Source organism: Poromitra crassiceps (genome assembly GCF_964638095.1).
Source record: "Poromitra crassiceps genome assembly, chromosome: 18".
Taxonomy (NCBI): domain Eukaryota; kingdom Metazoa; phylum Chordata; class Actinopteri; order Beryciformes; family Melamphaidae; genus Poromitra; species Poromitra crassiceps.
In genome coordinates, this window is record NC_139636.1 from 14,964,298 (window position 1) to 14,978,441 (window position 14,144).

The window sequence follows — 14,144 nt, forward strand, 5'->3', positions numbered from 1 at the left end:
TCAAAGCCATGATGTTTGTATGTATGGAGTCCCGGATCCGGGACTCCATATGTATGTAGCAAAAAATAACCCGTAAGGAATTCGCGCTTAGCTGCCGAAAGAGGGCGCCGCTAAGTCAGAGTGAATGCAGTTTTCCTACAAGGTTAAAGGGCAAATTTAGATAGTCCACAACACAACAGATACCATGTAGCTAGCCGGTGATAGTTTATGTTTGGTATATTCCTGATGAATATGAAACAGAGCACCTTAACCGCGGACGAAGCTGACGGTACGATAAAGTTATTTCTCAATACTTTGACCACACACAGTTTGCTGTTAACGTTAACTTCCTACGTTCCGATGCTAAACGAGCTAGCTTGGTTGCTGCCGTCATGGCCAACGTCAGCACTGTGGTGAAGTTAGACCAAAAATAGACCAAATCAGCGGGATGTTTACATTTACTTCCGGGTACCCCTGGGTCCACACATTATAATGGCGGTGAACGGCACAAACTGACGTTTTGAAGACAAAAACAGACAAAGAAGACAAAAATGGTTCGTCCGTGTTGTGTTGTTGTTTAATATCATAACAACACTTTCACTAACGTTAGTGGAGACCAGACTAGCTAATTTACCTGTTGGACCAGACTAGAGTAGACTTGAAGCTAAATTAAATTGACGTGGCGTCAGTATCTCTGTCTGTACCAGGCTCTTTCTCGCCGAGAAGAGCCTGGTGATGCGAGGTTACTCTGTAACGTTAACGACTGCAAAAAAACAGCGAGTTTGACAGACAAACAAACGATATTAGCTAGCTAACACTACATAAAACAAACACAGAAGAAAGGCTAGATACGTCGGACAAGCATGTTTACCAACCGTTTAACCATTTAAATTGAAAGTAGTCGGCTGAAAACAACGAGAGGGTTTGACAGCATTTATTTGACAACACGCACATTTAAACCTGCCGCCTTCCCCAAGTGGTACCCGGAAGTAAATTTGTTTACATGGTGACGTCACGGTGATTTGGTCTAGACTATTCCAGCTGCGTCAGACTGTACTACTCAGTTTCACCACCCGGTGTTCAACATAAAACTAACTTCATCGCAGTAACGTCAGCATAGGGAAGTTGCAGGTAAACACATTACTTCACATTGTCCGTCGCACAGAGGGAATAGCTAAGCTAACCCATGATATTTTACACAGTCACTGTATGAGGGGTCGTCCAAAGCCACACTGTTGCCCCCAAGATGAGGAGACTGACCAAGAAGAAGGCTTTGAATTTAGTGAGAGAGTTGGATGCCTTCCCCAAAGTCCCTGAGAGCTACGTGGAGGCCACCGCGACTGGAGGGACAGGTAAACAGAAAACACTAGACAATGTAGTCTTCAATTCCTAGGGGAATAATTTACACCGTGACTCATTTTGCAACTCTTTTTACATATTTCTAGTGTCGTTGATAGCATTCACTTGCATGGCTGTCCTGGCCTTCCTGGAATTCTTTGTGTACAGAAACACATGGATGAAGTACGAGTATGAGGTGGACAGAGATTTCAGCAGGTGAGAGCCGAAGAAATGTGAATGCTTGACTTATTTACTTGAGTTCTAGCCTAATTGTGTCTTCTCATCATTCACAGTAAATTGAGAATAAATGTTGACATCACGGTGGCTATGAGATGCCAGTGTAAGTACTAAGATTGATGTATTTGTGTTTAAATTCTGAAAAAGGTAGCACTCATTCATAGCTAGTTCAAAAGTGGCATAATGATGTGTTTGAATTGTGTATTTGTGGATGGATGAATACAGATATAGGTGCAGATGTCCTAGATCTGGCAGAGACCATGGTTGCATCTGACGGGTTAAAATATGAACCAGTGAGTATGAGTAACAGTACACGGTGCTTCAGTAACTTATCCACCCTCTACTAAAGTTGAGGAGTACAACTTGACAGTGATGAAGTGGGATTTCGAAATCCAAGTTGAGGAGTACAACTTGACAGTGATGAAGTGGGATTTCGAAATCCAAAAAAGCACACAACAGCCTTTGTTCTCAACCATCATTCTTCCTCCTTACAAGCCAATTTTTGTTATTTGCATAAGGGGGAGTTACAGTGAATCCCTTGTATTTTTGTTTGTATTAGTTGTGTTTCTGTGACAGTACCTTCCTTTTGTTTTGCGGTCACATTCTAGGTCAACTTTGAGCTTTCTCCACAGCAAAGATTATGGCACATGTAAGATTTAATTTTATTCATTTAAATGTATTAACTTGCATACAATAGATCTGTCATTTTTTTACAGAGGCTCCCTAAAGGGATGTGGTGACATGTACAACTTTGGTCTGTTGTTTACATTCACCAAGGCAGTTGTGTTTTTGTGGAAAAAAGTGTTTATATTTATTATTTACCCTTCAACCTTGTTTGCAACTCTAAAGGATGCAAAATTATATTGGGTGCCTATCTCAGTTGGGGCCATTTGGTTTTCCATCTGTTGCAATGACAGTGCTATCAAGCAGGACAAAATTTACATGTATTGTCTCATTCATACTTAAAACATTGTTGTTCTTAACCTTCGCTCCCTCACTGTTAGGACTCTGCTGCACATCCAGGAGCGTCTGAGAGAGGAACACTCACTCCAGGACGTTATCTTTAAGACCGCGTTGAAAGGAGCTCGTCCTGCTCCGCCTCCCATGTATGTGCTGCTCAAGATGGGCTCTTCTCTGTGTTGGGGGTGGGGTGGGGCTAGTATGCAGTTTTGGTGATGAAATAACTTTTTTGGCTACTTTTTCCCCTAGCGAGAACAGTGCCACTTCCCCTGGTGCCTGCAGGATACATGGACATATGTACGTGAACAAGGTGGCAGGAAACTTCCATGTTACTGTGGGCAAGTACGTATCCATATAACAATTACCACTGCACTCAAAACGAGACTGTTTAGTAATGATTACCATGCATTCACACTGGGTTGATTTTAAGATATTCGCACGAATACAACGTCAATGTCAACGTGTGAGTAGATGAGATGTTGCCTCCAGGCAGTGCGAATGAGGCATCAAACCCATTGTAGTTCACGGGCCACATGCAACACAATTTGGTCTCAAGTGGGCCAGACAAAGAAAATCAATAACCTATAAATGACAAAACATCCCTTTCCTGTTTCTTTTAATGTAAAGAATAACAGGTACATTTTAAGAACATGTTTTCCAACGTAAATTCATATTTATCGTCCACAGAACACTTCACCACTCATGTACATATTGTATATATTGACTCGATTTGATTCGATTTGATTGCACTTGCAACCTTGCGATTGCCGTTAGTTATCTTCCTACTTCTTATCCCTGTATATTGATGTGACCGCTACGCTGCATACAGACACTAAGACAAATTCCTCGTATGTAACTTGCATACTGTGGCAATAAAAGTGATTCTGATTCTGATTCTGATTCACACAGGGTTATCTCAGTTACCATCAAATAAATAACGACATTACTTTACATTACATTGTCATTTAGCAGACGCTTTTATCCAAAGCGACTTACAATATCACATTTTGTCAACAGTACAGAAATCAACACAGTCAATGACAGCTAAGACCTTTTGATGGAATAGATTAGATAGAATAGATAGAACATTATTATTATTATTATTATTTATTATTATTATTACTTAGAAGAGGGAGAAAGATGTTAGTTCAAGAACGGCCCAGGTGTAGCCTGAAAAGGTGTTATTAGTCTCCGTCGAAAGAGATTCGGCCATCCTAACCGAAGGGGGGAGCTCGTTCCACCATTGTGGTGCCAGGGACGAGAAGAGTCGCGATCGGGATGAGCGACTTTTAGTCCACGCAGCGGTGGGGCGAGGCGATCTGGACGGGTGGAGGAGCGATGCAAGGTTTTAAACCTGACCATCGATTGCAGATATGGAGGAGCTGTCTGGTGCACTGCCCTGTCTGTAACTGCATTACAATTGACAACTGTACAATTATCTAGTCAAGGGTAATGACAATAGTTTACCATTTAGTGATGAATACAGAAAACATGAATAGGCTACTTAATATTTAACTTGCTCCTGAAACCTGGTACCGCTTAGCCTTCATAAGTGCATAACATTGGATTGAAGGACTTCTCAATGCAATTTGTACACTTTGCAGTCATCCTGTGGGCCGGATGGGACCCTGTGATGGTCCGGTTCTGGCCCCCGGGCCGTATGTTTGACACCCCTATACTAGATGATAATGTTAGTAGTGTAGGACCAGATTAGCCTAGGTAAACCCAGCCACCACGTGACCTGCTCTCTCAGTTCCCAGTCACATAGTGACTGAGAACAGTCTGAGAGCAGGTCACGTGGGGGATGGGTTTACCCAGGCTAGGACCAGATAGCAGCCTTGCAGAGCCTGACCTCTGACTTTTTCATCCCCCCACAGGGCCATCCCGCATCCCAGAGGCCACGCCCATCTAGCTGCCCTTGTTAGTCATGACTGTGAGTTTCTTATTTTGTTGATGCCTCCGCCGGTGACAGCTGGAGGCATTATGTTTTCTGAAACTTTGTTTCTCTCTGATTACTGACTGTTTTGACTTGTATTACAGCATATAACTTCTCCCACCGGATCGACCACCTGTCATTTGGAGAGGAGATCCCAGGGATTATCAACCCCCTGGATGGGACAGAGAAAATCTCTCCTGATAGTACGTTTGTGTTTTCAAATACTAGATAAATCATCTTTTCAAACTGAAATGTTATGTAGTGTATAGTTCATAGGTACTGTTTTCACCAGAGTTAAACCTCCATTTCTATCCTTTGAGCTTAAGAGGTTCTCTAATTTCCTTTTTTTAAGACTCAAAAATCCTCTCACATCTTCTGCAGCAGCCAGGCACTAAACCTGGTGCCAAAATGCCAAACGACATCATCCCAATTTTAACAACTGCACGTTGGAATGTTATGTTATGTTAGTTGGCTGTTAGCTTAATTACAATCAATGTTGCTGAACTCCCCACAAGATTCTCAGGAACAACCTTTTGGCTGCTAAAGTGTTGATTAAAGATAAAGGATTACTAGGTCCTTGCCTTCAGTGCTGTTAGACGTTAGAATTCAGGGAAGCAAAACTGCTACCATCGATCATGCATTTTAAACACTTGATAACTTGCTATATTGTAATGTTTGTTGTTTTCTTTTACTGCATGCTTGGCTCCTCCACTCTGCAGTATACAGAAAATAAATTAGGATCCCATCACACTTTTATCCAATCAGGAGAGAGGATTCCACTTTTTTCTTCTGTTTGCTGCAGAGCGGAGGGACTGGGATACCCATGTTACTGACCAGACATTCAGTGAGAGCTGTCAGAATGTAGAGCTATTTAATTGATTAACACGTATTCTAAAAAAACAAACAAAAAAACCCTGAATCACTTACAGCACCTTTTAAGAAAAAAAATATGTATATAAAGTTAATTATTCTTATCCTACATTACACATTTATTCTTGAACCCCTGCTTCACTGAGCTCTGTTGACAGACATTTTTAATATTTCTCTCTAGATAACCACATGTTTCAGTACTTCATCACCATAGTGCCCACCAAACTGAACACCTACCAGATCTCTGCGGACACAAACCAGTACTCAGTCACTGAGCGGGTAGGTTTGAGTTTGCACCAGTTTATACAGTATGTTTCAACTTGTCTCTTGTTGTACTAACAGTATGTTCTGTTCTGTACAGTATATGTTTATTACCCCTCTTGTAACTTCTTATACACAGGAGCGGGCCATAAACCATGCTGCAGGCAGCCATGGAGTCTCAGGGATCTTTATGAAATATGACATCAGCTCCCTAATGGTTAAAGTCACTGAGCAGCACATGCCTCTCTGGCAATTTCTCGTCCGACTCTGCGGCATCGTTGGAGGCATTTTCTCCACCACAGGTCTGAAACTCTCTCACACACACTCACTCTTTCTCTTGCTCCTCTAGCACAGGGCTTCCCAACCTTTCCAAGCGGTGCAACCAGTTCGGCTCCGCCCATCAAAATACGTAATCGCTGTCTGCGAACACACAAGGGGTCTAATTATACGTTGGATATTAAGCACACAGCCCATTTTTCCCTCACATGAACATTGCACCAATATCACTGTGTGTAGTGGGAGCCCCTGGGCCCGTCTCCCTGCAACAAGACGGTCCCACCGAGGGGTGATGGGAGAGATATGATAATGATGATGTTGGAAATGGGAGCAACGTTTTCACTGCTTTTGTGGCTACGTTATCTCATGATATTCAGCCTCGACTTTGATCCAGAATGCCGAGAGGTTATGTCAAGCATACTTTTCAGCCCACCGTCATTTGCAAGCGTAACGTTACTCGTCGTTTGCCGAGTTGAAAGCTTCCTTTCTTTTATTTTATTTATTTATTTTGACCTCCGCTCTCTGTGTTGTCATCCCCATTAGGTCAGGTCTCCTTTTATCTCCCCCACCTCTTCTTCAGAAGACTCTAGCGATGTTTCTCAAGCTCGCTCGCTGCAACTCACACATCTATTTTGATCAGCGAGGCATGACCGTCTGATGACCTCGCTTGTGCGGATGCGCGCATGTGTTGTGGGCATGACCGGCCTGAGGAAAGGCGCAGGCTAGCAGCACTGCACAGACAGACCATGCCAAGTTCAATGCGCACAAATAGCCTCTCTCTCTAGCCCCCCCCCCCCCCCCCCTCCCCCCCATGCCGTTTCCTCGCACCCGGGCAGCAATTGCTTTCTGGCCAGGGGGCTGGGAACCACTGTTCTAGCACACAGCACACGCATAAAAACAAGGCATTTGTACCCCCGCACAAAATAGGGTACTGCTTTGGATTCTCGCTATGCCAGATACATCTTTAACACATCACACATACACCTTTTGTATCGTTCTCCTTCTGTCAGAACTGTGTGCGTCCTTGGTCACATACAGTACAGACATTCCTCCCTCTTGGAACAGGACTTGAGACTTTGACATAATCACTCGGCATCAAATCCAGCAGAAAGCATTCATTCGAAAACGATTAACTCTTAAAACTGGCTTGCCAGGTTTTTGTGCAGAAATATCGGAGACCATGGGAGGAGGCTAGCGAACTTGGTCTCTTCTGATGTGCTTAAGATGATGGAGCAACTGGCACGACCATTTTAGAAGTTGCCATTTTATTGGAATAAGTGCTGCTTGGTAATTATGTTTGCTGAAATGAGGATTTAACAGCTTGGAAAAGGCCAGAAAGCCATGCCGTATGAATTATTTATGGATGTTATGAAGTTCTCAAACACAGACATCGAGTTGACATCCTCTCCTACATGAAGACAGAACAGCCAACATAACCATAACCTAATGCTTCTTTATTGGCTTACAGGCATGCTTCACGGGATGGTGGGCTTCTTGTTCGATGTGGTTTGCTGTCATTTCAGAATGGGAGTTTACAGAGTTCCAGAGGTAAGGGAACGTATGAATGCAAGACTTGCAGACAGAGATGGAGGGAAAGACATTTTAATTGAAATGTTACTTCAAGATGTTGTGTTGCGTATGTTCTATACATTTAACAAACGTTAGTGGGCAGTCCACTCGCATTTCTTAGTAGTTTGTTTTATTATTCAGACAGCCGGAATGTCGAGCGTGAGACAGAGTAGGAGGGAAAGGAGTTGGCACATGCAGTATGCGATGGCCTTAATTGCTCGACTGTCTCAACTGTCTGAAACACTACAGCTCACGATTTCGTATTCCGTCCTTCCTCAGGAGGATCCTCTCAACGAGCCGCTGATTAATGAAGGTGCAGCTCCTACAGAAAATCACACGCAGTGACACAAGTCCCCGCAACTCAACTAGTAGACGTCACTCCTTGCAGCTTTGTCCCGTAGTCTTGCCCACTAGGAAGCCATGGAATAAGCAGCAACTATGGCAATGTTTACAGGTTGCTTTGTTATGAAATAAGTCCCTGCTCCATTCAAAATTCTGTAAATATTTTTTATGATTTTTAAGTTGTGGGTTTAAGTCACTCATGACTGTTCATCCATCCAGGAAGCATCACTCAAGACCTACACTATTTTCAGCACTGTCAGTATCCCTGGCAACCTGCACCAGGAATAACTGTCAACCATTCTCAGGAAAGCAATTGTAACACGAATTGTGTACCATCATTGTAGATCTGACCTCATTTTATATATATATATATATATATATATATATGATGCAAGCTGGTGTTATAGGGGGATGGTGTGAAAAGGGTAGGATGCCAGATTCCCACCTAAATGTGCCTATGTATGGATAATGAGTTTTACATATGAGGCTGATTTGAAAAATAAATAAATAAAATACACCTTCAATTTAATTTGCATTCATTTTCCATATTTAGTCTTTTGGAATAGTTTCATCATTACTCTTGTAATTAACAAAAATGAAATAAAGGTTAGCAGGAAAATAATCTCTGGAAAAAAAAGATTATTTTACACCATGTCAAGAGTTTATTTGACAGTATTTCAGAATATCTTTCAGTAAACAAGTTTTTTGTTTTTTAGCAAAATGTAATATATCAGTACTGTCGCATTTCATAAAAATAGTTGTTCACGTCTTTGAAACTACAGTATCAATGATACAGTAAACCATATTTGTAGGAATACAGCTGTACAGGGTGGATAATACACAGTTAACACTACACAGTTATACTTGATCTCAATGGGGATTCATGAACGTGCCATCCTTCACAGATTCCAATATAGCAATATTTTTTCTGTATACAAAATCCCTCACAGCAGGCAGGGGACGGCCTCGACGGAGACAGAGGGCTGGATGACATATTCTTTCACCTTTTCTGAACTTGGACATTTGTACATACAGTAAACACATGTCTACAGCCTAATGGCACGATCGCACGCTCCTCGTTAACTGGTTTGGCATGAACTACAGTTCATGTGTTAATGTTCAGGTCCACTCAGAAAAGTCACAACCAACGATATCAATGACAAAACTTTTTTTTTTTTAGTTAATGCATATGTCTTGGGAACCACTGCAGGTCAGTCTGTTTTACTATTTTATGCATAAATGTCATTCTAGTTAACCAGTCGATTTTATGACTTGGCTGGCCTTGGAGGTCAACTCATAAGTCTACCAGTTTACGAGTATAGCCTGGAGGTGCCATCATGTTGCATTCAGTAAATACATTGTCGCAATGCATTGTGATTATTTTTTTAAACCCTCATCTAGTCCTGCGGTACTAAAATGCTCTGGGAGCAAGATTGGTGATTTATTTTTAATGAGAGCAAACATTGTGTGGAGAGGAATGGAGGATATCAAAATGGAGAACTGCAGGAGGATAATGACTTCATGTAACTGTGTTAAAGTGTAATAGCAGCATGCCTTTACTCTGTGCCAGTGACAGAGGTGTCTTTGCACTTCAGATATCTAAAATGTTGATGCTTCAGATTGAATAAGCATTGGCACCACGTGTGACAACGCAAAGTTGGTATCTTTCCTCCATTAAAACCGATCCATAAAGCTGAAATGAGGCTCATTTGACACAACAGAAACCAAAGCCCACTTAGATAACACTGTCTTCTTCGTCCACTTCTGCAGGTCAGCTCTCCAAAAGCAGAGCATAATGCTACAGGCTACATTTGATCCCCTTTATAGCACTAGGGGAAAAGGGCAAATACTGATACAGGCTGTACAGTTGAGAGTGCATCAAGATAATTGTATATATATATATATAGCTTGGCGATTAATCCAATGAGAATCAGGCTCCACAACCCAATAGTGTGTTGATATGTGGGTGGATGGCCACTAACATCTGTTTTGCATTCAATTTCGAAAACAAAGTTAAAACGAGAAAAGACTATCGATCACAATGGTAAGAGCTCTGCATTAGTTTCAGTAAGGCACTCCGCCCCACCTCGGATCCTATCGGCCGCCTCTTCCCCCGCACCGACGCCCCTCTCCCACAGTGATGTGGTACACTTAGCACAGTAAAAGGCATAGAAATGGGAAATACAGCATGGATGACATCTTCTTTTGAGCATTAAATGAATACAACACGGCTCCTAATTCTGCACAATGACTGCATGATTGATTTGTGATCAGGTTGCGTACATAACCCACAGAACAGTAATATGAGTTCTTGTCAAGCCAACTGTTTTGAGCCACTCAAAAGTTCAATTTGATGAGGGGGGGTTGGGGGGGGGTTGTTTCACATGAGTACCAAATGTTAGCTCCACAGAGGCTACCCTCTATATTCTTCCTCTAAAAAGACATGTCAGTGTCTGTATAATAACATGGTGGTTAACGTCCATGCACAAGACCGCCGCCTCCCTCGGCAGTCTGGGTTCGGTGACTTCCACAGTCTTTGATATGTAGTTATAGATGAGGCCATGGAAATATGGATCCTAAAATACGGTCCTGATGTTTTGTTTTTTCCCCCTTTACAATGTATCTAACTACAACACTGCCTCAAAAAACACCAACAGGTACGTTTTTGAGATTACCAAATGTACATATTTTTCACATCTTTACATTTACAGTATATGATATATTGATAGGCATGTGAGATCTAACATATGTCTTGTTAACGGCGCTGTACTCTTGGGTTAGTGCCATGTCCTCCAGGAGCTCATGTTTCAGGAGAACTTTCAGTGCCACTGGCCTCCATGTGACACAGATCTGCAGTCTCGTTCTCTCCACTGCGCAGAAAGAAAATAGAGCAGAAGTAAATCTCTTCAATGTACATCTCTCTCATGCGAGAAGCCTCGTCCCATCTGAGGTTACGTTGCACTAACCATCCAATCTGAGCCAGATATGGTTGAGTGGTTAAAGGTACACGTCGAACAGCACAACTCCGCTCAGCATCGTACATTGTTACTCCATCTCTGCCTGAAATGACTAGGTATTGAGTCTCCATCATGTTTTAGACTGTATATTACAATAGCTGTGGAAGTCCCTCTGGTTTTTTTTAAGGTGGCGGGTGTAATAATCATCTTGTACGAACAAATGAAACAAAATATGATTTCAGAAGTAGATGGGGGGGAAAAACAGGGCAGAAAAGACAGAAAGTTAGGGAGAGAGAGCGAGGGCGATATATTTTTCGAAGATCTGATAGTGAATTGAATGGGGAGCTCGAGCCAGACAGTCTGATCCGGTCCAAACCAGCTAGATCCAGTCTATCTGCTTACTGTGGAGGTCCAGGACCTCAGGGTGCCAAGCAGTTTGTCGGACCCAGGGACGTTCCAGGGTCCAGGGGAGGCAGCCGCACTCCTAGCAGGAGGCTCTTCTAGGGACTTGGAGGGGCAGCAGAGCCCGCTGTGGCCACCGACCCTCTCCTCTTCTCTGGGGAGCAGACCTCTGGACACCAGCCTCTCCTGGAGGTTGACCCGTCCATCTCCGCGGTCCCCACTTCCTAGAGAACCTCCATTCAGATTCACACTCACGTATGGGTCCCAGGGCCAGACAGTGCTCAAAGCCTGTGTGTGCAGGCCCTTCCTCTCACAGCAGGGGGAGCAAGTCTCCCTCTGCCTCTCTCTTCTTTCAGCGGACCTCCCCAGGACAGTTTTGGGCGGCAAAGCCCGAGGCTGCCTCTCTCCTGGTCCGCCCTCCGCCTCTCCAGGCCCCTGGGGGGTTCCCTGCCCCCTGACGGTGTACTTCTGCTGGGTGGACCTGCCACCGGTAGCCCCTCTAACGGAGCTGTGGTCTGTCAGCTGTGGAGCCTGGTCTGCCTTGCACACTGTGGCCTCTAGAGGGAGTTGATGAGGGGAGTCTGGGGCTGAGGCTGGATGGGATGAGAGCAATGGAGTCGGCTGGGGTTCAAGGGTCACTTCCTGCAGGGCAGAGTGGGCTGTAGGAAGGGAATCCCAGGGGGTGGCACCGTCTACTTGGGGGACAAGGACACAATCATCAACCGAGAGATTGAAGCATATTGGCACACACTAGCATGCACATGCGCCTAGAAAGAGAGAAAGATGATCAGGAGAGACAAAGAGAGTCGATTGTAGAGAGAACGATCTACACAACCGCACAGTGAAACATCACATCCTACTGTCATGCAAATATGCATGCAATGTGTCTGTCATGTAGGCCTCTACACAGATAGACCATAAAATCTAATAATATGCCCTTCAATACTTTACACAAAACAGACGCAGTCATATTTTCATTGTGTGGGGTAGTAGGACCATAGAATTTGACTTGCTAGAGCGGTCATTCTCTTTCAAATCTACACTCTCACATGGTCATTTGGCTGGTTCACTTATAATGGCTGCCACAGAATGTTTAATGATGCCGTCATGGAAATCTGTTGATTTTTGTGCATGAGACTCAAGCTGATCCGTTACCACTGCAACGGCATCATTTGTGATAAACATTCTAACGTTCTGTCTCACGTCTCACATCCTGTCCACACATGATATTCATTTACATGACAACATTATCACAATTCTTTGGAAGCCATGTTGGGTGTACCATACAGTCCATGGGTGTACCAAAGGAAATCACCATGATCCACTAGGAGGTGTCCATTCTCTCCATTCAAGTTATGGATAGGAATCATTGAATTAATGAAAAGCGTAAGCACTGGCTTTGAGGAGACTGTAGTGTAGATGAGAGACACTGATCCTGAGCAGATCACACACAGCCACAGGCTACTTCAGGATGATACAAGTTAATCTAGGGTCACTTCAACCATATTGCTCTTTCACACACACGCACGCACGCACGCACGCACGCACGCACGCACGCACACACACACACACACACACACACACACACACACACACACACACACACACACACACACACACACACACACACACACACACACACACAGTGTTGGGGAGTAGTGAACTACATGTAGTTGAACTGCATAGTTTAGCGTAACATACTCCGGTAAAGAACTTCCTAATTGTGAAGCGCAACTTTCTTTTTCAAATCACACACTCATATTTAATTCCTCTCTTATCTCCTTTTTGTTAGACCTACTTCAACATTCACAGATCAAGGTTTAAAGCTACAATATGAAAACATTAAAAGTGGAAGTGGGCTATAGCTCAATCAGGTAAACATGTGGTTACTGTGTGATGTCTGAAGGTTGTTTGTTCAATCCCTGCCTCAGGTAGCACCGGTGATACTTTTTTATCATCACAAGTAGTTTGAACACTGATAGAAATAAGCTGATGTAGGAGTCTAGTCAGTCTCTTGACTCTAGCTCAGTCAGATCAACAGCTGCTCATTCGTTCAATTCCAACCTAACTCACTCTATATGCTCTGTGTTGTTGTCAGTGTGAACACAGTGTGTAGGATTCAGAAGGTGAACTCCAAATAGCTCAGTAGTGTGAGTCGCTGTGTCTTTGTCGCTATCTGACAGGTGGACTATTGGTTCGATTCCCGATGGAGGAGACATATGCGGCCCGCTTTAATATCCTCAAATTAATTAGAAGTGTAAAAATAAAAGAGGACTGTTATGCCTATGTTTCCACTTTTATTCAAATACAAATCTTTGCTGCCTCAAAAAACACAGATGAAAGTTCAGTTTGTGCACATCCCAGGATAGAACTCGCAACCTCTCCCTCTCTAAAGGCAGCTGATATACACAGTGAACCACAAAGGCACTGCCACTGATGCTGCATTTCTCTCTGTATGACTGTATTTCTCTCTGTGTGACTTTTGAAGTGCCTGGCTATAGGTCAAAATCTGGAAAAGGCTACTGTATATTTTTAGCCTGATATTCAAACTGCATCTTCAATTCATAAACTCACTGCCTCTTCAAGAAGAGCCAAATTCACAACTGTGGAGTGGGTGTGGCTTCGAAGGTCTGGAGCCAGTCTAGTATATTTGAGCTTTTAGTCAATTTAGAAATAGTTAAGTAGACTCGGTTATGGCAAGAGATTAATTTCTGGACTTCCAAACATCAATTTAGACTCTAGATCACCTTTCTAAATTGATTAAAAGCAACAATACAGTATAACAATTTCCTGGTTTCAGCCTTACTCATGCTAATTTAGTTTTGGCGATTAATTAGCTGATTATGGTAATTACTCAAATTGCCCAACATGCAACTCTTAGCAACCAAGTTGAATTTCATCCACTAGGCATACATATGACATTTCAATCATAAAAGTTAATAAGAAACAACATTACTGGGTTGAAGAAATTTCCAGTAGACTATTGTGACACCTTGCCCTAAAGCCCAAAGAGTAAA

At 43.1% G+C, this 14,144-nt stretch overlaps 2 protein-coding genes across 2 annotated transcripts in view; one reads left to right on the forward strand and one right to left on the reverse strand.

Annotated features, from left to right (window-relative positions):
- Positions 1-137: 137 nt before the first annotated feature.
- Positions 138-8,292, forward strand: ergic2 (ERGIC and golgi 2). The gene is made up of 14 exons (XM_083654425.1): positions 138-268; positions 1,182-1,331; positions 1,425-1,533; positions 1,611-1,657; positions 1,780-1,847; positions 2,163-2,203; positions 2,559-2,660; positions 2,764-2,856; positions 4,392-4,447; positions 4,555-4,653; positions 5,502-5,599; positions 5,721-5,883; positions 7,326-7,405; positions 7,706-8,292. The coding sequence occupies exons 2-14, from the start codon at positions 1,226-1,228 to the stop codon at positions 7,769-7,771; spliced, it is 1,128 nt and encodes a 375-aa protein (XP_083510551.1). The 5' UTR covers positions 138-268; positions 1,182-1,225; the 3' UTR covers positions 7,772-8,292.
- Positions 8,293-8,515: 223 nt separating this feature from the next.
- magi2b (membrane associated guanylate kinase, WW and PDZ domain containing 2b) overlaps positions 8,516-14,144 on the reverse strand; it is a gene marked incomplete at its 5' end in the record, with an annotated part of 101,195 nt that continues 95,566 nt past the window's right edge. The window contains one exon of the mRNA XM_083654183.1: positions 8,516-11,819. Coding sequence (XP_083510309.1) covers positions 11,116-11,819 — 704 coding nt within the window. The 3' untranslated portion in view covers positions 8,516-11,115. The remainder of the gene's footprint in view (positions 11,820-14,144) is intronic.

What these genes read in the sequence shown, in the direction of transcription:
- ergic2 (XM_083654425.1), top strand. Translation starts at nt 1,226, where the DNA reads ATGAGGAGACTGACCAAGAAGAAGGCTTTGAATTTAGTGAGAGAGTTG. An exon ending in CAGCAAAGATTATGGCACAT is followed by an intron (nt 2,204 to 2,558) that starts GTAAGATTTAAT and finishes CCTCACTGTTAG; the next exon opens with GACTCTGCTGCACATCCAGG. An exon ending in GAGTTTACAGAGTTCCAGAG is followed by an intron (nt 7,406 to 7,705) that starts GTAAGGGAACGT and finishes GTCCTTCCTCAG; the next exon opens with GAGGATCCTCTCAACGAGCC.